The sequence below is a fragment of the Aquarana catesbeiana genome, linkage group LG13, assembly GCF_042186555.1.
Source record: "Aquarana catesbeiana isolate 2022-GZ linkage group LG13, ASM4218655v1, whole genome shotgun sequence".
In the NCBI taxonomy this organism is placed as follows: Eukaryota; Metazoa; Chordata; class Amphibia; order Anura; family Ranidae; genus Aquarana; species Aquarana catesbeiana.
This window is the reverse complement of record NC_133336.1, coordinates 46,641,962-46,664,482: the sequence shown is the minus strand read 5'-3', so window position 1 is coordinate 46,664,482 and position 22,521 is coordinate 46,641,962. Positions and strand designations below refer to the sequence as shown.

General features: G+C 44.4%; 1 protein-coding gene across 3 annotated transcripts in view; it reads left to right on the top strand.

Moving 5' to 3' along the window:
• NIN (ninein) overlaps positions 1 to 22,074 on the top strand; it is a 195,818-nt gene extending 173,744 nt beyond the window's left edge. For 2 of the 3 annotated variants that reach the window (XM_073610427.1, XM_073610425.1), the window contains 2 exons: positions 10,003 to 10,116; positions 20,174 to 22,074. In XM_073610427.1, the coding sequence (XP_073466528.1) occupies positions 10,003 to 10,116; positions 20,174 to 20,389 (330 nt within the window). In that variant the 3' untranslated portion in view covers positions 20,390 to 22,074. Of the gene's footprint in view, positions 1 to 1,244; positions 2,290 to 10,002; positions 10,117 to 20,173 lie in introns of those variants that run through there. The other variant, XM_073610423.1, reaches the window with a different exon arrangement.
• Positions 22,075 to 22,521: the final 447 nt, after the last annotated feature.

The window sequence follows — 22,521 nt, the reverse complement described above, 5'->3', positions numbered from 1 at the left end:
AAGCAGCCAAAGTATGCCCTGCAGCCATAAATGCCTCAGCCTCTTATGATTGGTGGGGTGCTGGCACAACTTCCTGGTGGAATAGCTCAGTCTGCTTCAGACTAGGATCTGAACCCTACTGAGCTCATCTCTATAGGCAAGGATGAGACATGGGCCTGGAGACTGTTCTAAAAAAGTAAATAAATAAACCTGTTGGAACTGTCAGCTCCTCGTTTTCTGACCTGCCAAATTCCCTTTAAACTTAATGGGGTTCATCCCTATCTACATGAAGCCCAAAGTAGATAATTGTAAGTGTATGTAAACCCGGTCTATTTTTTAGTATGTGTGGCATCCTGCCCTACTGTATACACTGTTTTTCTTAAGTAACTTGTTTTTTGTGAATAAGGCTCTTGCATGGAGATTCTACTAGTAACAGTACTTCCTTTTTTGGGCTGGCAACATTAAGGCAAGCCATAGATGTTGCAACCCGTGGTTGCAGAAAAGAAAATCACTTGATTCCCCCAGTCGGTATTGATGGGGGATTCCTCCTGAAGCGCAGTTGTGTTCTGCTGCGGGGAGCCTTCCCTGCTGGCAGAGCACAATGATCACTGCTAGCGGCTATAGCCACTGGAAGTAATCGCATGCAAAAAACCTAACGGGCTAATTGTACTGAAGTCTAAAGATGGATCGACTTCAGTACAAGCAGTCTGCTGCCAATAGATGGATCATATCTCAGCCGGTTTAGCAGGGACAATCCATCTATGGCCGGCTTCAGCTGCTGCCTTGTAATTCGCTTCCACGTTGTAGGTATGCTATGTGCATTCCTTCAGTTGGCTGCTAATCAGGTCTGCAGGAGGCATGCAGAGATGAGCATCGCAAAGGCCACATGATCTGAGTGTACATGGCAAGCAGACAAAGCTGCTGCTCATTAAAAGGCAGCTAAGCACCTTCTGGTCCAAACGGAAGTTCTGTTACTGGTAGGATCTCTAGGTGAGAGATGTTGCACGAGATTTACAGACAGTTTGCTTAAGAAAACTGTAAACAGTGAGGCATGATGCCAACCATACCAAAAAATAGATTTTACGTTTGTGTTTAAGTTGACTTGGCTTTGCATGCCTGGCACACTTCTATCACCAGACATCAGCTGCCCTCCCTGCATGTACAGTATAGCTCATCCCCTGCTGAAAGTATTGCATGTGTCATATTTGCAAGTTGCAACAGTGTCAAACCAGGGTGAAAAGTACCAATTGCATTTCTCCCTTCAGGCCTTGCTTCCGGAGCAACGAGCATTGCACGCTGACTCTTACAGACGGATTGGCCGCCTCTGAAAAAAAAAGTGGCTTCTAACAAGCACCTAACGCTAACCTACCTAACACACTACTGGCATAAGCTGAGAAAACTTGAGAGCTGGAAGCCCAGCTGGCTTGGCTGTACCTTCTCTGTAACCTTTGCAGTATTAAAGTTTAATGTTTTTTTTTTTTTTGGTTACATGGGGTGGCCATTTTGTGATCTGGTTCATGAAAACCAGAGGAACTAATAAGGGCTTCAGCTGCACCTTTTTGTCTAACATAAAGCTAGAGGATGGGAAATGTAAGCACTGCCTTTTGTTTTTGGTCTGAAGCTTTGTATTAAAATATGTAAAAAGCTGATAAATATTGCAAAAACTATGTGAATGTGAAAAACTGTCACTATTTTGTTCCTTAAAATTAACCTATTTAATCACATTACAAGGGGTTATCATACGTATATGTCAGCATTACCAAATAATATATTTGCATTTAAGGGAAAAAAAAAAAAACATTTTTCCAGGTGTACTCTCAATATATGTAAAGTGGAAATAAACCTCCTATACTTTTCAGCCAAGGAAGCGTTCATCTCAGTTTCTGTTTGATCTGCAACTGCCATAGAGCGGCACATGTGATTAGCTATGACACCAGCCATTGGATGGTATGACAGTTTGGTTAAGTGCACAAGCAAATGCCAGGAATGTAACTTTTTTTAAACCGTTAAACCTATGGGTTTAGTTCCGCTTTATACCTAGGCAAGTATTCCATAATCTGACTAGCAGAGGGAATGTGGGTGTTTCCCATCATTAGGGGCTGCAGACAAATTGAGATTTACATTTAGCCAGTCTTGTGCATGTGGCATGGGTCCTAAGTCAGTTTAAATGCAAGATTTTCATGTTTGATTGGAGATTTAATTCCTTCTTTAAAGTGCCTGTTGCTACAATAGGCTATGCAGTAGGACTGTTGGGTGTAATAGACAGATGTAAATCCGAAGTGCTGATGTAATGGCAGATGGAAGATTCGGGGCGGGGGGGGGGGGGGGGGGAGAACATAACAGATGGAGGCTCTAATGGGAGGTTAGTCATAAACCTCTCGCTAAAACCTTCAGTGCTACTGCAACTTAGTCATTTTTTAGTATTTAGGATATTTTATGGAGTGATGGTGGCATGCAATTATCTGGCCAATAAGAGTAATGGTTGCAAGTGCTCTAAATTATATTTGTTTTCCCCTCTTGCTATTCCTGTCTGCAATAATTAGCACTTGCTAAGTGGGCTCCTTATCACCCCTTAGGGAAGCTCTATACTGCCCAATCCCAACACTGGGACATCAAATTGTTCTCACAACCTATGTTGCTACTGCGGAGCGGTCTTGTTGTCATTCATCATGCCTGCACTGTAATCTGTGCAGGACCAGTGGCCATGTCATCAAGATTGGAACATGGTCTCTGTTCTCCAGCTGTGGAATGTAGGCAGGTACCACACCACTGCCAAAGGCCAATGACTAAGGTGAGGATTACTGTGCACTAGCCTATCCCATTGCAAAGATGAGAAATCAGCCTGGTCCGTAGCCAGCAACTGGACAATGAAGGAGCACACAGATTTGGGTCTATCTGTACTCTCCCCTCCTGTAAGTATGTTCACTATAAGAATGAGTGAGGCTTAAATATCCCATTTCTTTAGAGCAGTCTCTCAAACTTTTTACTACAGCGGTTCCCTTGAAAAAATAACCAGGTCTCATGGAGTCACTGCTAATAGTTTAATATAGCTGCACATCACTACAATCAGTTGTAAATATAATAAAACAGTGGCATACTTGTCGCCGTTTGAGAGTAATTATCAGCAATCGACTAAAATAAAAATGTGCATTCTTTCCCCTGGTGGTCAGTAAAGAAAGGTACACTTTTTACCTTGGTGGTTACTGAAGCGTTGCTTTACTTTGATGGTCACTGGGAGAAGAGCTTCCTTGTAGACAAACACCCAACAGTATCATTGGAGTCTGTGGTTTACTTACCTGAGAAAGGAAAGGCTCTACTGCTGAATTACTTTGGGGGTGCAAAATGCATAGACACCATGAGGCAGGAAATGAATTCACCACTTTTCATTGTTCTGGGAACCCCCTAGAAAACTCAGGAGGAACCCTGGTTGAGAAAGCTGCACTAAAATCTTCATAACCAGGGACAAAATGCAAGGCAGTGCCTACCTTTCCCTTTGGAAGCATATTTTTAGCTACAAAACAGGTGCACTTTAACTGTTACCTTTTCATAGGTTAAACCTGTATATTTGCTGCAATTATGTTATAAAGTAATCTCTACACACACTAAGAACTTGTAATTAATATGACTTAAGCTCACAAAATTGCCACCCCACTCTGTGTAGGTGACATGGACACTTTACGTACATTGTAATTACTGATGTAGAAATACTTTGTGTAAAATACCTTATTTAAAAGAATCAGATTTTTGTTTCTAATTTTATGTATTTATACTATTTATTAGATATTCCCTTCCACCTGAAGTATATTTTTGTTTTCTTTTGTAATATTGTAACCTTTTTCCACGAAAAGACATTTTATACAAGGCACATGGAAATTAATGGGCCTATTTTTATGGGATTTTGTCTAAGTTTGTAATATATGGGGTTTTTGTTGGGTAGGGGGGGGGCAAAATGTTTTGATGCTATTGGAAAATAAAATTCTTTTAACTATTTTCTGGTGTTTTCTTATTAAGTTGGGAACACAAATCATAGATGAGAATTCCAATTAAAATGTGTTTCTTAGCTGATCTGAATAAACATGATGTCTTAATCGGCAGGAAACCTTAAACTCACATATTTATTTTATGAATATTTAGTTAATGTTTTGTAAATAAAAGGTACATTTAGTTAAATTTTCCCTAATGATGATGACTTTTGGGACTCCTTATAGTAAACTGAAATTTGATTTGCTCTCCTAAGTTTCTCTATTGCTGTCTTATTAAATAGGCTGGCAAGTAACTTTAATGTGTGGAAATGGTTTTTATATCCTCTACATAATGAGTTCCAATTATTTTTTTATTTTTTTTTAGACCCTTTTAGTTTTTCTGTCCATGTCTCTCTTAGTTTTTCCCTCATTTCCTGTGAGGACATAAAACTTCAATGGGACCCAACAATATCACAATTTCCATAGAGGGGAAAGATTAGAATTTTATAATCTTTTTTTACTTTCCCTGCCTTCTTTGGGTCAGCAAGTAAGGGAAAATCTCCCCAATGGGGTCACAAATGTGTAAAAAAAAAAAAAACCTAGGTAAAAGGTTTTTACCTCCTCTCCAGTCTATCGTAACCAAGAAATGTGGCTACAGTTAAGCTTTAATGAACTGCCACACAAAACAGCATGTTTCTCAAAATTAAATAGTTAAAATCATTAAAGCAGACATGAACTGCCAACAAAAAATAAAATTGGACCCATAGAAGATAGTACACCCATTAAGCACATTATGGCAGATTTAGCTACAAAGCGAACCCATCCAGCGCTGCTATATTAGCGCTTCCGTGTCTCTTTCCCGCAGGCTTAATAAAAGAAACCTTTAAAAAAAAAAAAAATGTATGGCTAGCCTAAATGGTCTGGATTAGTACGAGGATGGAACTGGCATCAGCCACAATGGGAAAAAACTGCATCCCCCTTGATGGTTTTTATGGCAGTGACAAGACCTTGGAAAGGTCAAAGCTGCTGCCATGTTGTGCCTGTGACAATACTTCTGTTCGGAGCATTGTAGACTGAAAATTCTACATATTGATCTTTTTAAAGGAGGGGGCAGTGCCATGAGAAGCATTAACATTTGTCTGATGTTCCTCTTGCTGTACATCAAGTGAACCTGGCCGTAGACTGCCATTGCTGGCCATAAAGAAAAATACTTGTCTAGCTGCCAGCCATATCCTCGGGTTTTGATACTTTGAGGCACTGAACTGGGACCAAAGTATAAAGTCTACATCTGTGTTTCAGGTAAGGGACTCAAAACACAAACTATGGTTTTAGCCATGCAACAAGCATTTTCAGAAGGCAAGGCGACAATGACTGATCCTGTGTTTTGTTTTTGATTGTTACTTTCAGTGTAATTAACAAAGTATTGGTTATATGGAATGTACTATTTAAAATGCCTTTCTTGTATATTAATGTACCTGACAACTGCCATCACTAAACTGTATCATTGTCTTCTATCCATCTCGGGGGGGCCCCAAAGTTCTTCCGTCTGACCATATAGTTCACCAAATAATTTGATCTAGGTGAAAATAAGTTCTCACATCCACAAATATTTCTTGAGGTTTCATTGCAGTAGAACGAATTGACTACAACTGAGATACTGTTTGGTTTTTGGTTAGAAAAAAATTAAAGTAGCATTGGGGAAAGCAGCTCTGCATAGTAACCAATCTTCCATAGTAACCAATCTTCCAGGTTTTATTGTCAAAGCTTCATTGAACAAGCTGAAGTTAGAAGCTGATTGGTTACAATGAACCAGTTTTAGTAAAACTCCCCAGCTTGTCATATATAGTCCCATTGACAAAAGTGCAGGAAGCTGCAGGTAATCTTTCTTCAGCCTAAATTACCAGAAATTTTAAAACGGGCTATACTTGGCTTCTGCAAAATGGGTCTCCATGGATCCAAGGTCCATCAAGCACCCAGCTTGATTCACATCATTCAGCTGTCAAATGGCAAAATCTCTACTTCCCACCAGTGCCCTGTCAATTGACAGTTAAAAAGGACAGGACAGAGCAAAGGGGCTTTAACCCCCAACTATACCTTCAAAAATAAAACCTAACCATTAAAGGCCAACTGGACTGTTAAATTGGCTAAGTACATTGCAGGTGCATTAAAACAAAGCGTGCAGCCACACCCCAAGTAGAAAAGCATGTCTCCTGCCATCATGCTGCAGAGGAGGATCTTTGCTGTATGTGTGTAAGCAGTGGTGTCTCAGAACAGAGGTATTGCATGTCCTGTCTCTAACCCCCCCCCCCCCTTCAGAACCAGAGTTGTCAAATTGACTGGCTGATTAAAAAGCTCTAGATCGAACTCTGCAGGGGGGGGGTCGACTGAGAGCTCATTGCCTACATGCAGATACAAGGGTCCTTTTCTGCAGCATGCTGCTGGACACCATTTAGACGCCAAACAACTTTGCAAGCTTAGTTTTTGGAATCATGAGGTCATGGTTTAGTTTTTATTGAAGTTAATTTGACTAGACTGGGTCTAGGATCCAAGGGGCTGCACAGGTATCTACAGGTGCTTCTAAAAAAAAATAGAATATCATCAAAAAGTTAATGTATTTCAGTAATTTAATTCAAAAAGTAAAACTCATTTTATATAGATGCATTACACAGTGATATTTCAAGCATTTCTCTTATTTTGAGGATTATGGCTTACAGCTAGTAAAAACCCAAAATTTAGTATCTCTGAAAATTAGAATATTACATAAGACCAATAAAAAAAAAAATTTTTAATTCAGAAATATTGGCTTACTGAAAAGTATGTCCATATACAGAATAGTATGCACTCAAATACTTGGTCGGGGCTCCTTTTTGCATGAATTACTGCATCTATGCGGTGGTGCATGGAGGCAATCAGCCTGTGGCACTGCTGAGGTGTTATGGAAGCCCAGGCTGCTTTGATAGTGGCCTTCAGCTCGTCTGCATTGTTGGGTCTGGTGTCTCATCTTCCTCTTGACAATACCCCACAGATTGTCTATGTGGTTTAGATCAGGCGAGTTTGCTGGCCAATCGAGCAGAATGATGCCATGATCATTAAACTATCTATTGGTCTTTGCTGTAAAAAAAACTATGTATTGGTACTTTTTGGCAGTGTGGGCAGGTACCAAGTCCTGCTTGAAAAGGAAATTGGCAGCTCCATAAAGCTGGTCAGCAGAGGGAAGCATGAAGTGCTCTAGAATTTCCTGGTAGAGGGCTGCGCTGACTTTGGGGAGCCATGTCATCTGCTGGTTTTGGTCCACTGTGTTTTAATAAAATCCAAATCATCACTGACTCTGGAAACTTCACACTGGACCTCATTCAACTTGGATTTTGTGCCTCTCAGGACTCTGGGACCTTGATTTTAAAATTAAATGCAATATTTTTCACAGTTCGTGGTGATGCAGTAATGCATACAAAAAGAGCTTCCCGACTAAGTATTGGTATAGTGCATACTATACTGGACATACTTTTCAGTAAGCCAACATTTTCTGTATTTAATTTTTTTTTTTTAATTATTATTGGTCTTATGTAATATTCTAATTTTCTGAGCTACTGAATGTAGGGGGGGGGGGGGATGCATGCATGCTTATTCCAGTCAGTAACTCATCTGATATTAAAGTCAGGATGACAGCAGTCCAGAGCCTGCGTTGGACTGCCATGATGCACTACATAAAAAACACACAGGTGAGAAGGGACCAGTTAGAGAGGCTAGACACTAGGATAGATTATATGAGCATTCATCTTGTTAATGATTAATCCCCAATCATTCGAATCCTGAGTCTGTTAGAAATATTCTAATAAGAATCGTATATAGTGATTCGCTTTTTTTTTTTTTTTTTTCAATAATCACGAAGAAATAACACCTGTATAATATAGAGTGAATCAATGTAAACCTGAGTAGTCCAAAACACGTGTGTGTGTATATAGATAGATAGATTCAGTGAAAAAAAAACAGATCAATATATAAATATGTGGTTTTTACTGAACCTCTATCAATGCAAACAGAGGATAGGCAATGTCAAACGCTGCAAAAAGCTACATTTGAACTGCTTTGTGTGCAATTTAAGCGCATCTCAATAAACCCTTTTGCAATCAATGAAACACAAAGTGGGTCCCCCAAGGGGGATTTTTTTTTTTTTTTTTTTTTTTTAAATAGGTGCATTTGACCAGCAGTCAAAGCATCGCAGGCATATGATATGTGTAGAGCCCCTTCCCAGAGGCGTATCTAGTGAAAATGGTGCCTATGGAAAGCACTGAAACTGCCCCCGTCAAAACATTTGAAACCCAGCTTTTAGATAACCTTAACAAAAAAAAAAACAGCTAACAAAACTACAAGTCAAGCTCTTTAATCGTTCAATTAACAAATTATGTATGGGCACTGATGAGGCAGCACCAACACTGAAAGGCGGCACTAATGGGCATTAATAGGTGGCAATGTCTAGCCCTGTTTGAGGGGGCTTTGGTGACATATCAGGGTTCTAAACAGACCCGTAATCTCACTTTTGAGACAGAGAAAGGGACTGAGGACAAAGATTCCCCAGTCCCTTTCTCTGCAGCCTCAGCTGCACTGGACAGTGAATAAATGGGAAGTGCTCTGTGCTGAGCAGCTTATCATTCATTCACAAACTGAATCATAGCAACCCCCGCAGCAGCTGACGGGAAAGGACAGAGGGAACCTATCAGTGTTGCAGGGAAACATCGCAGAGTGAAACAAGACAGGTGGCAACCCTGTTTCCCTCCGCACCCAGTCCGGCCAACTTTTCCTACCTCGGGCTCGGGAACTGGGTGCAGTGATCCTTCTGCAGCATTCTCCTGAGTGAGCCGAGAGCCAGGGACCGATGGTGTCCTTTCCTCTTGAGAACCGAGCTAGGCAACGGACCGCGCGGTGTGGGACACTATCACGTGCAGGCGGAGTGATATACCGCACGGCCGCTCCCGACTATTAAATTAAAGCCCTAGCCTGCCTCAGTGTATTGATATAGAAGGGGCCGGGACTTCAATTTAATTGTCGGAAGCTGCAGTGCGGTGGATCACTCCGCTCGCCTGCACCCGAAAGTGGTGAAATTTCCTATTTCTGCCCATTATCGGCCCTGAGTTGCAGACGCCAATGCTCCCAGTGTCAGTTTAATGTAATTGGGGGGAGGACACAAGATAATGTTAGGGGGGGGGGGTCATGGCCCCCTCTGGAGTGCCTATGGCACTTGCCATATGGGCCATACCCTGGGCACGCCACTGCCCCTTCCATCTGCAATAGTAGAAATTAGCAGTGTGATAAAACTGCAGCTGAACCACCTGGTTTAACCATCCTCTGCCTATCTGTGTGAAACTGGCCTGGGGCTGGGTTCACACTATTGCGAATTGGATGCAGGTTTCCCTACATCCAATACGCATAGCAGGAGATTGTGACTGGCTCTCTATGGAGCCAAGTCACACATCTCTACAGTGGCTCCAGAGCGAATTGCACAGGAGCCCTGTGCATCTTTTTGGTCCAAATTCCATCCAAAATTGAATGGAGATACACTGGCCTCTTGCTGTGTGTCGCTGCGTGTTCTAGTGTGAACCCAGCCTAACAATCAGTCTTGTTCCTATGGCTTCATGAGCCTACATATTGGTCCCGATTATTCTAATGGGCAGCCTCACTAACCAATAGGAAACTTACAACTAAATCACCCAAGGGAGAAAATAGTGTACAATGTCAATTGAAAAAAAATCAATGACTACATGGGCATGATTACAACACTAGCAGCCTTGTCCAGAGTCTAGGGAACAGCGCCCCAGTGCACAGAAGCGGATGTATATCCAAATATATGGCTGTCTGCTATGAAGTGAAGCCATGTCCCATGCTCTGTTAATCACCATTATAGACAATGCAGCAGAACAGGGAATGCTCACCATGCTGAATTCCAGACAGATAGGTAAAAGCCAAGACTGGACTAATCTGTACTTGCTAAAACCTTAATATGAGCCGTGGATGGGCTGACCCTTTTGATGCTTTCTGTATTGTATAACACATGTCTCTTGTACAGGCTGACCAGGAGAAGCTGCTGTGGAAAATGGAAGCTCGCATGATTGATGTAGAGCAGAAACTCAGAATTGTAAAGATGCTTCTTCAGGAAAAAGTAAATCAGCTGAAGGAACAGGTAATTTCAGTCTGTCAGAAAGATAGAAACCCTAATCCCATGTCAGAAGTTAGCCCAACCCTTCGCCTTGCACACATGGAACTAAATTAATGAGGAGGCTACATCAACTCAACTTCTAGGTCTGCTCTGCATGTGAACAGATTGCTTAGGATGGGTTTAAAGTGTCACCTAGCAGGCCTTGTAAAAAGCAAAATGGCAGGATGAAGGGGTCAAGCATCACCAAAATTATGAGCTACCAACTTGGTCATCTAGAAAGACAGAATCTGATGAGGCCCATTGTAACAACAAAATAGTAGACTTGATGATTTGCAATGTCTCAACACTCAAATGAAAGGTGGACATTGTTGGTTTAGCCAACTGAATGAAAAAAATAAATAAATTGATCAGGGGCTGCAAATGATTAGAAACATTTTTCCAACATGTCCCTTCGGCAAAAGCTGGTCAAACAATCGACTTTTGTCAAGCATGGACTGCCACAGACTGACTGAAAATTGGCCTGGTCCCTGCTGAACCGAGCAAATTTTGGTTCGTGCATGGCCAGCTGTTTAAAGGAACATCAACTCTTCAATCTTGGTCAGCTGTATAATAGAATAATCTGCACTGATCGACTTTATGAATGACTTGGGTCTTGTAGCATACTAATGCAAAAGTGGCAGTTAAGCCTCTATCATGACCCAAGGCCATCCAATGAAATGCTGAGCACCTGGAGGTATTCTGTGCACAGAACTCCCCCCAGAAACATTTCCTGCTTGTGTGATTGGCTCAATATTTTACCAGAAATCTGCACTAGGATATAAGTCAGATTTCAGGTATCACCTGCAACAAGGAAAAGTCCAAGCTCACTTACCGACCAGCCCGCGGACAACCAAGTCTAAAGCCAAACGAGCATCTAAGTTTTGTCAAAAGGGCGTGTGCCAGGATCTTGTCTTGCATACTAATGGTACACAATTGTCGTGCCACAAACACTAACGTACTGACGTACTATGAGGAATTTCAGCTCTTGAGCGCCACACTTTTGGCCCCTTCTGCTAATTTCGTGTTTGAGCATTGATTCCGAGCATGCGTGTTTGTACTTTCAACTTTTGTGTGAAGGATTTTGAAAATGGCCAAAAAGACGCTGTCCGCCAAAAATTTACTAGCCAACATTTGTTGGCCGAAAATTGGACAATTGTCAAAAGGAGCGTACTAACGGTAAGATTTTAGGACAACGGTCTGTCAACAGACAATCCCCTGCCAACAATCGAACCGTGTGTACGAGGCTTAAGAGTATGCGTTAAAAACAGGGGTTTAGTCTGCACACATTTGCAAAACAATGCTTAAGCTACAGGCCCGCCAAGGCACCCTGGTATCTGTGGTCCTATCACTAGCTTATGAGTGGCTCCACAATGGAAGCACATGCATTCTGATGGATAGATGGAGGGCAGATGGACTGAAGGGAGTCCACCCCTTCTTAAAAAGTACATGGACACACTGAACACCCAGCACATAGCAAAATGGCTGCAAAGGTGTCAGTGCGTTGCCTGACCAATATAACCGTAATACAAAAAAGGAAGCCACTGCCCTTACCTAGCCTTGGCCATTGCAGCAAATAGCATTGTAAGGCATCATATGTTAGAAAAAATGCTTTTTTTTCTAATATATGTTGTCTTCCAATGCTACTTGCTGCAATGGCCAGTTATAGGTGTGGGCAGTGGCTTCCTATTTTGCATTTTTGGCGAGATGCAACCAAAAGGAAATCACGTCTAAAGGGATGCAGACCCTGCAAGTTTTCCTTGCAGCCCTGAAGGAGCCGCAGCTAATTGATAATTATGAAACCACTCCCATTATATTCACTTATCACATGGACACAGAAACAAAGTGATTTCTTCAGAATAACAAAAAGGTAGGACTCTGCAACAACATTTTGTTAAAATCTTTGCAATGTACATAGATCACCCGGAGAGGAATAATGAAGTGGAGTTAATCTTTAAGTGAGCTCGGTGGGACTATGTAAGTTGCAGCCTGCATTTTATGCACTTATGTTACTTCAGCCTGGTCTAGCAAATCAAGATGGCCAAGACTCCAGACTAGGGATGAGTTTTATGTTCGGGTCGAACATGGGCTGGTCGCCCATTTGTCGAAAACCGAATATTATGGGGCGTTTGCGCCAAATTCGAGCGCCAAGCGTAATGCCCCATAATGCACTGCAGGAGCGCAGTGCATTGCTGTATTATGATTGTCCAAAGCATGCACCATGACCTGCATGCTTTGGCCAATCCCAGCGCCCTCAGCTAAGAGCCATAATTGGCCAAAGGCAGGGTGCCTTTGGCCAATCATGGCTCAGGGGGGCTAAGTCCATGCCCCACACTAAATAAGGCGGCCCCGTGTAGTGTGTTGTTGGCATGGACAGAGAGAGAGTGTCATTTATATTGAGCAGGCAGGCAGGTTATTCAGTTAGCTGCAGTGTATTTAATAAATATATATATATATATATATATATATATATATATATATATATATATATATATATATATATATACACATACACACAGACAGTCTCGTATATGTATGCATATTATATTATATATATAGTACACAGTACTGTGCACCCCTAGTGCAGTTGCTACTACTTCTCTGGTGGTGTACACTGTACACAATACAGTGTAGTGTGGTTTTGCTAAACAAAATTTACAGCATGTCCGGAAGGCCACCAAGGAGAGTCAGACACTCGCAGGCCACTAAAATAGGGCAAGCAGGCTCTGTGTCTACAGTCGACAGTGCTGGTCATGGACATGGTGCATCCTCAGCACGTGGCCGTGGGGCACGCTTGTCCTTTTTTCTGCAGCTGGCCGTGTTATTGAGCCACAACATGCAGAAGAGTTGGTGGAATGGATAATAAAGCCGTCCTCATCCGCCTCTACCTCTGTCATCCAGGCTCAGAGTAGCTTGCCTGCCAATGCAGCCCATTCCATCGGCTCCATGTCAACAGTCACTCCATCCCTAGCCCCACCATCATGCACGGAGGAGTCTTCCGAACTATTCGACCATAGTGTTGGGTACATGCTGCAGGAGGATGTGCAGCGATTTGAAGGCTCCGATGATGGTACCCAGGTGGAGAAAGGGAGTAACATGAGCCTAGAGAGAGGGGGTGCCCAAGAAGGTCAAGAAACTGGCAGTCATGTTCCCCCAGCTGCAGCATAGTGCCAAGTTTGCTCCAGTGATGAGGGAGGGCATGATAAGGTCATTGACTCTACTTGGGTGCTTGATAGAAGAGAGGAGGAGGAGGCACATTTCCAACGAGGCAGGATGTCCTCCAGGGGGCAGCTTAAGGGCAGCCGCCCTATTGCATCACACAGCAGAGCTAAGCAGGTGCAAGGCGCTGCTGACTCCCCGCATATTTTGAAAAGTTCTTTGGTGTGGGCCTTTTTTGACACGTGTGCAGCAGATCGCACCGTTTCTGTTTGCAACATGTCTGAAGCGTATCAAGCATGGCCAAAACAGCAGCCACTTGGGCACCACATGCTTGACCAGACATATGATGACCTCCCATGCAGTCCGTTGGCAACAGCACTTAAAAGACCCACATCAAAGAATAAGGCGGACCTCTCCTTGCTCCTAATCAGCTGGGATCTTCAACCCCACTATAACTCCAGTCCTCTCAGAAACCTGCACTGAGGAATGAAGGTATAGAAATAGGTGTCCCAAGTACTTGCGGCCAATCTGCTAGCGGTACACCAACATCCGATTTTAGCAGGCAAATTTCCCTACCCCAGTTGCTAAACTGTCGAAAGAAATTCGGTCCCAGCCATCCATATGCTCAGCGTCTGAATGCTAGCTTGGCCAAATTGCTAGCACTGCAACTGCTGCCTTTTCAGCTGGTAGACTCTGCCCCCTTTCGTGAATTTGTGGAATGTGCGGTACCTCAGTGGCAGGTTCCCAAACGCCATCTCTTTTCATGAAAGGCCATTCCGGCTCTCTACCAGCATGTGGAAGGCAATGTCTTGGCCTCGTTGGACAGGGCAGTCAGCAGTAAGGTGCATATTACCGCTGACTCATGGTCCAGCAAGCATAGACAGAGACGTTACCTTTCTTTCACGGCGCATTGGGTGACTCTGCTGGCAGTTGGGAAGGATGCAGGACAGGGTTCAGTATTGTTGGAGCTTGTTCCGCCACCACGCCTCCAAAATGCTAGTAGTGGTGATTCTGCCACAGCTCTCTCCTCCACCCCCTCCTCTTCTTCTTCCTCTATGGCCTCTTCCTCTGCAGATTTGTCCTTTGAACCAGCGGTGCTCCGTAGGTGTTCAAGGGGCTACGCAAGCACTCAGACAAAAAGATGCGGTGCTTTAGTTGATCTGCTTAGGGGAAAGGAGCCACACTGGGACAGAGATTCTGGCAGCTCTGCAGGGGCAGAGGTGGTTGATGCCACGCCAGCTTCAGCCAGAAAGATGTATACGACAATGGCACCAACCTCCTCTCCGCCCTCCAACAGGAACACTTGACCCATGTTCCCTGTTTGGCTCACATCCTGAATTTGGTGGTGCAGGGGTTCTTGAGCAGGTACCCGGTCTTACAGGATCTCCTGAAGCAGGCCAGGAAAGTCTGTGGTCATTTCCTCCGGTCATATAATGCCAGTGCTCGGCTGGCTGACATTCAAAGAGAATGCAACCTGCCCAAGAACTGCCTCATTTGTGACATGTCCACCAGGTGGAACTCAACGTTGGCAATGTTGCAGCGGCTGCACACGCAGCAGAGGGCTATCAATGAGTACCTGTGTGAGTATGGCACCAGGACAGGGTCAGGGGAGCTTGGCTTTTTTCATCACGCCAGTGGCTACTGATCAAGGCTGCATGCACTGTCCTGTCACCATTTGAGGAGGCCACGAGGATGGTGAGCAGTGACAGTGCATGCATCGGTGATACTGTCCCTCTTGTCTTCCTGTTGGAGCACACACTTTGTGGAATAATGGACAGGGCACTTGAGGCAGAACAGCGGGAGGAAGAGGAGGACTTCCTTACCTCCTCAAGGCCCCCTTTATCCAGATAGTATTCCTGCGGGCGATCACACAGGAAGAAGAGGAGGAGGAGGAGGAGGAGGATTGTGTCAGCATGGAGGTGGAGGATAATACTCAGCATCAGCAGCAGTCTTCAAGGGATCATTTTCAGTCCTCAGAAACCCATGGAGTTGTAAGTGGCTGGGAGGAGGTGGTTGAGGATCATGAGATCCTTAGTGACCCAGAGGGCTCAGGATCGAATGCCTCTGCAAACTTACGCTGCATGGCCTCCCTGATCCTGCAAAGCTTGCGAAAGGACCCTAGGATTCGTGGTATCAAGGAGAGGGATCATTACTGGCTGGCAACCCTTCTTGATCCACGTTACAAGGGTAAGGTTGCAGAACTTATCCAGCCTTCGCAGAGGGAGCAGAGGATGAAATATCTTTGGGAGGCCTTGCAGAAAGGTTTGTGCAATGCGTTGCCAGAGTCTGGGAGGTTACAATTTCTTGGTACTGGACAACGTGTTGCTGAGGCTTCGTTCAGTCACAGATAGAGTGGTGGAGAAGGTGGCCGGCTGACCGATGCCTTCAGACAATTCAGATGGTTCCAGCAACCATCGCCACTGCAAATCACTGCTCCCGAAAAAACATCCGTTTTTAAAACTTTTTTTTTGCATTGATACATGTCCCCTGGGGCAGGACCCGGATCCCCAAACACTTTTTATGACAACAACTTGCATATTAGCCTTTAAAATTAGCACTTTTGATTTTTCACGTTCGAGTTCCATAGACTTTAACAGTGTTTGCACTAATTTTTTGCCTGTTCGTATGTTCTGCCACGAACCGAAGGGTGTTCGGCTCATCCCTACTCCAGACCCAGAAGACTGGGCAAAGATGACAACATTGGATACGTACAGCGCCTTGAAAAAGTATTTATACCCCTTGACATTTTCCATATTTTGTCATGTTAAAACTAAAAACGTAAATGGATTTTATGTGATAGACCAACACAAAGTGGCACATAATTGTGAAATGGAAGGAAAATGATAAATGGTTTTTAATTTTTTTTTTTTTTTTTTTTTTACAAATAAATATCTGAAAAGTGTGGTATGCATTTGTATTCAGCCCCCTTTAATCTAATACCCCTAACTAAAATCTAGTGGAACCAATTGCCTTCAGAAGTCACTTAATTAGTAGAGTCCACCTGTGTGTAATTTAATCTCAGTATAAATACAGCTGTTCTGTGAAGCCCTCGGAGGTTTGTTACAGGACCTTAGGCTCAATTCACATCTATGCATGTTGCTTTTGAGCGTTTCTGCAGTGTTTTTTGTGGTGCTTGCCACGTTTTTGAGCAGCGTTTTTGCCGCGTTTTGCATTTTTTTTTTTTTTTTTACATTTTTTTTAGACTGTATACAGTCTAAAAAAAAGAAAAAAAAACGCAAAATGTGTCAAACGCCATAAAAACGCTGTACTTGCACTTTTGATGCTGGTCCATTGAATTCTATTACATGCAAAACGCTGCATTTTGCATGAAAAAAAGTCCCGGACCCTTTCCAAAAACGCAGAGGTACAAAAATGCATTGATGTGAACATGTTCCATAGGAACCCATGTTAAAAAATTTCCATGCATTTCTGCGAAATGCAAAATGCATCAAAAAACGCGTTAGTGTGAATGGAGCCTTAGTGAACAAACCGCATCATGAAGACCAAGGAACACACCAGACAGGTCAGGGAATAAGTTGTGGAGAAGTTTAAATAGGGTAAGGTTATAAAAAAAAAAATCCCAAGCTTTGAACATCTTACGGAGCACTGTTCAATCCATCATCCGAAAATGGAAAGAGTATGTCACAACTGCAAACCTACCGAGACATGGCTATCCACCTAAACTGACAGGCCGGGCAAGGAGAGCATTAATCAGAGAATCAGCCAAGAGGCCCATTGTAACTCTGGACTGCAGAGATCCACAGCTCGGATGGGAGAATCTGTCCACAGGACAACTATTAGTCGTGCACTCCACAAATCTGGCCTTTATGGAAGAGTGGCAAGAAGAAAGCTATAAGTCCCATTTGCAATTTGTGAGAAGCCATGAGGAGGACACAGCAAACGTGGAAGAAAGTCCTCTGGTCAGATGAGACCAAAACTGAACTTTTTGGCCTAAAAGCAAAAACGCTATGTGTGGTGGAAAACTAACACTGCACATTACCCTCAACACATCATCCCCACTGTGTAACATGGTGGTGGCCATAGGCGTCACCAGGGGGGGCTATCGAGGTTGGAGCCCCGAATGTGGAGTTCATAGCCCCGAGTCTCAGCGGGTGTGGACTGTGGAGGAAAGAAGAGCCGGCAGGTCGCTGCTGTGGCGGGCGGCATTGGAGGTGGAGGAGGGACGATCAGGCATGTACAGGCACTGAGCCATCGGACCGCCACAACCCCCCCCCCCGCAGCGCTCACCTCTTCTCCCTGCCTATGCAGCGCGGCTGCATACAAACATGATCCTAGGAGTGGACACTGATAATCTCATCGTACGATCCAGAAGTCATGCAGCAGCACACAGCTGTGACATAAACTTCCTCGGCACTCGTTCACTTGTTCTTTCCTTGCCCCGCTCTTCATCCTGTCTGCTGTCACGGAGAATCTAGATGAGAGCGGGGGAAGGAAAGAACAAGAGAACGAGTGCCGAGGAAGTTCATGTCACAGCTGTGTGCGGCTGCATGACTTCTGGATCGTACAATAAGCTTATCAGTGTCCACTCCTAGGGTCATGTCTGTATGCCTATCTAAGCAGGGAGAGGAGGTGAGCGCTGGGAGGGGGGATAGAGCAGCATGGGGGGGGGGGGAATAGAGGAGTACGGGGACCAGAGCAGGGGGGGGGGACCAGCAGAGCACATGTGGGACCAAAACAGCATTCGGGGGATCAGCGGAGCATGCAGGCGACCAGCGCAGCACGCGGCGGACCAGAGGAGCACAGGCGGACCAGAGGAGCACAGGCGGACCAGAGGAGCACAGGCGGACCAGCGCAGCACGCGGGGGACCAGAGGAGCACAGGGGGACCAGCGCAGCATGCAGGGGACCAGAGGAGCACAGGGGGACCAACGCAGCACGCGGGGGACCAGAGGAGCAGCGGGGGACCAGAGGAGCACAGGGGGACCAACGCAGCACACAGGGGACCAGAGGAGCACAGGGGGACCAGCGCAGCACGCGGGGGACCAGAGGAGCACAGGGGGACCAGCGCAGCACGCGGGGGACCAGAGGAGCACAGGGGGACCAGCACAGCACGCGGGGGACCAGAGGAGCACAGGGGGACCAGCACAGCACGTGGTGGACCAGAGCAGCACGCGGGGGACCAGAGAAGCACAGGGGGACCACAGGAGCAAGGGGGACCAGAAGATCCGGCATGGGTGAGACCTGTCAAAGTTGGCCAGTCTGGATGAAGTCCAGGGCCAAATTTTTGTCTCAGTCCAGCCCTGGAGACGAGCAGGCGGACAAGCAGAGATGACATCATCTCTCTCCGCCCACCCGTCACCAATCTTCCGCTTTCACAGCTGGGACTTCAATGTGGGAGCGATGTGCGGCGGGGAGCAGAGAGATGATGTCATCTCTCACTGCCTGCCACACATCAGCGCTCTTCTGCCCTCACTAAATGGGCCTCTTCAATGTCGGAGGTGTGGTGGGGAGCAGAGAGATTACATCATCTCTCACTGCCCGCCCTGCATCTCCGCTCTCCTGCCCTCACTAAATGGGCCAGTGCTGCCAGCCTGCCACCAATGCAGCGAGAATGCACATTTAGTGGCACTGGCTGGCATAGCAAGTGACAATCTGCTAATGGTGGCAAGTGACAATCTGCTAATGGTGGCAGGTGACGTGGCAAGTGACAATCTGCTAATGGTGGCAGGTGATGTGGCAAGTGACAATCTGCTAATGGTGGCAGGTGACGTGGCAAGTGACAATCTGCAAATGGTGGCAAGTGACAATCTGCAATGGGTGGCAAGTGACAATCTGCAAATGGTGGCAGATGATGTGGCAAGTGACACGCCCAGGGCTCCCACTGATTCTGCATTATGGTGAGTTGAACCACTTCATTATATATTACAATATAACAATAGAAACAATGCGCTTTGATCACCCTGACACCATATCAACCATGGTGCCATGAAGATTGAAACGCCAACACCAGCCTTCTTTTGCCCGCAAAAAATTGCTTACCACCAGCGTGCACCCCCCCCGGTTGGTGACCGCTGCTATGGGCTATAGCCCCAGATCTTTTTCAGACCTAGCAACGCCCCTGGTGGTGGCAGCATCATGTTGTGGGGATGCTTTTCCTCAGCAGGGACAGAGAAGCTGGTCAGAGTTGATGGAGCCAAATACAGGGCAATCTTAGAAGAAAACCTGTTAGTCTGCAAAAGACTGGGGCGGAGGTCCACCTTCCAGCAGGACAACGACCCTAAACATACAGCCAGAGCTGCAATAGAATAGTTTAGATCAAAGCATATTCATGTGTTAGAATGGCGCAGTCAAGGTCCAGACCTAAATCCAATTGAGAATCTGTGGCAAGACCTGAAAATTGCTGTTCACAGGCGCTCTCCATCCATTCTGACAGAGTTTGAGCTATTTTGCAAAGAAGAATGGGCAAAGCTGGTAGAGACATAGCCAAAAATACCTGCAGTTGTAATTACAGCGAAAGATGGTTCTACAAAGTAGAATACAAATGCATGCCACACTTTTCAGATATTTGTAAAAAAAAATTGAAAACGATTTATCATTTTGTGTTGGTCTATCACATAAAATCCCAGTAAAATACATTTACGGTTTTGGTTGTAAATTGACAAAATGTGAATAAATTCAAGGGTTATGAATACTTTTTCAATGCACTGTAAGGAAGATCACAAATATTGGATCACTGGAGAACATGCTATGGCGCATAAGTGTGCTATAATGTGTATATATGCTGTGAACATAGTGGCAAGAGCCCTGGGGGACCTATGGGTTCTGTTTGGCTATAACATGTTGCCTAAACTACATTTTAGGGTTTATGTTTAGATCTACTTTAATACAAAACTGTTAAACGAACAATGTACCAATCTGTTTTCTAGGTCACCAGGAACTCTATGGCAGAAACCAAGATTAAAGACCTGTTTGTTGAAAACTCACAGCTGCTCAAAGCTTTGGAGCTGAGTGAGCAAAGGCAGCAAACCGCAAACAAAAAGAACTACTTACTAGAAGAGAAGATCTCTGGACTGAGCAAGATGGTGAGGGACCTAACCCCGAACAGCCAAGGGGCCGGACACTCCCACCAGCGCACAGCCTAGGGGGGACCTCATGGTTTAGGAATAGCTCATTTATGGACACTTTAACTGCCTTATAACATCTCAACAAGAACTATGCACTACAGTCGGACTTCAGGTCCCACTCTATTGAAAACCACAGCTCTACATAAACCTGCTAGGTCAGCCTGAGCAGACGTATACTCAAAAAATATTTGCCCACAAAACCTTTTTGTTACTAATATTTAGATGACAGGTACACCTTAACTGCCGCAGAAGTGCAATGTAACCCAAATATCACTGCCATATTTATTGGTCATTTTTTTTTTTAGATTCTGGAGTAAGAATATTTCCACATCAATGGAAACCTTTTTGCCTATGAACTGTATTTTTATTCCTCTGGATATGGTTATGTGATGTAAATACATAAATTAAGCAATATAAATAGACATTTGCCTCAAAGCACTTGCTGGACAAGTTACCCTGCCTTCTTAAAAAAAAACAAAAAACAAAAAAAACTTACCTGCTGGCCATTTTACATGGCAACACATCCACTGTGAACTCCCTTTCTGCCTAAAATAATGAGTTCTGTTTCATCAGAAAACGGAGACTGCAGTCATTAAAGCTGCTGGAGTAAGGAGGTAAGAACAGGAGCACCACACTTAAGGGTTGAAGTCCAAACATTTTTTTTCCAAAAAACTGTCTGTATGGCCAACATGTTTCAGGGGCTCAATCCTCAATCTCTAAACAGAGAAATTGAGATCAATTCCAAAGGTCAATGAACATGCGGGCAGAAGATTAGTGTTATATTAAATTTAGTAACGATGGCAAACTCAGCAGCTATTTTTTGCAGCCCTTGTGATTTTCTTTACCTAAATCAAGCCCTGATGAAGGGGGCCAGTTTGAGCCCCTGAAATGAATTTGTTGAACAAAGATCTTAATTGAACCTTTTCCAGATTGTACGACTCTTCTTACCTCTTCCTTCCATTCCAGTTTGACGTGGTTCTGGGATCCCTTATGTTTTGTTTAGCACAGTCAACACACTTCACACGCCATTTCCAGACTGGCGGACGTAAGATCATTTGTGCTATCCACCCTAAATTGAGGCTGCCGTGACATTACAGCTTGGCCAGCAAGTCCTCTGTAACATATCTGCCAAGCAAACAGCCAGTCCCTCTTCTCCTTTGCAAATTGCCTCCTTAACCCAGAAAGATTATGTACATACAAACTGTCTAGCTTATTTTTGATCAGACTCGCAAAGCAAGGATCAGAATGACAGACCCGATGCTCGGACCTTTTGAAATTTATTCCGCAGGGGCAGATTCCCTTTTTCTGTTCTCGCATGCTCATCTTTTGGACCAATACTAATTTTGGGACTCTTTATTCAGCTTCAACTTGAGTGGCATTGTTGACAAGAATCAGGTTGCACCTCAAGAGCCAGACAATGACAGCTTCCATCCAAAGGTTCTTTTTTTTCCTTTGTTCATGACAGATTAACATTTTGCAAATCTCAGAGGAGCTAAAACTGCAACTGTGACAGAAATCAAAGTTATCTCATATGAACTAAGCTCCTCTGTGATCTTACATTGTAAATTGAGCTCTATAGAGCACTGCCTTCCGTACATATGTATATAAAAATATGTCTATTTATTTGTCACTGGCACTGCCTTTACATAAAGGAAAAACTGAAGTTATGAAAAATTTCTGTAATTAAAGAACATTGCAAAGATGATCCTTTAAAATTACTTGTGTTTCATTTAGGAGTCGGTCTAGGTAAGCTTAAAGTATATCTATAGCAAAAACTTTGTTTTGGATACAGTGGGAAAGGGTTAAAACTAGGGCTGCGGAAATTAACAATTAATTCCTCGATTAAGCGTTAATTTTTTTTGATCGGTAGGCTGCCTGCCCTGGGGCCGCTTTGGGCCAAGCTGTGGCTACAGCGCAGCGCTCCGCTCCCTCCTCCTCCACTTTATGTCATACACAGTCTGCGGGCATCTCCTGCTGTGTGTCTCCGAGCTGAGTGTGAAAACTTTGGCTGCGCTATGAGAAGAGTCCCACCCTCCTCCTAGATCAGCTCGTGTGATAGGCGCAGTGTTCTGTCTATCACACAAGATGATCTAGGAGGAGGGCGGGGCTTTTCTCTCAGCGCGGCCAAAGTTTTCACACTCAGCTCCGAG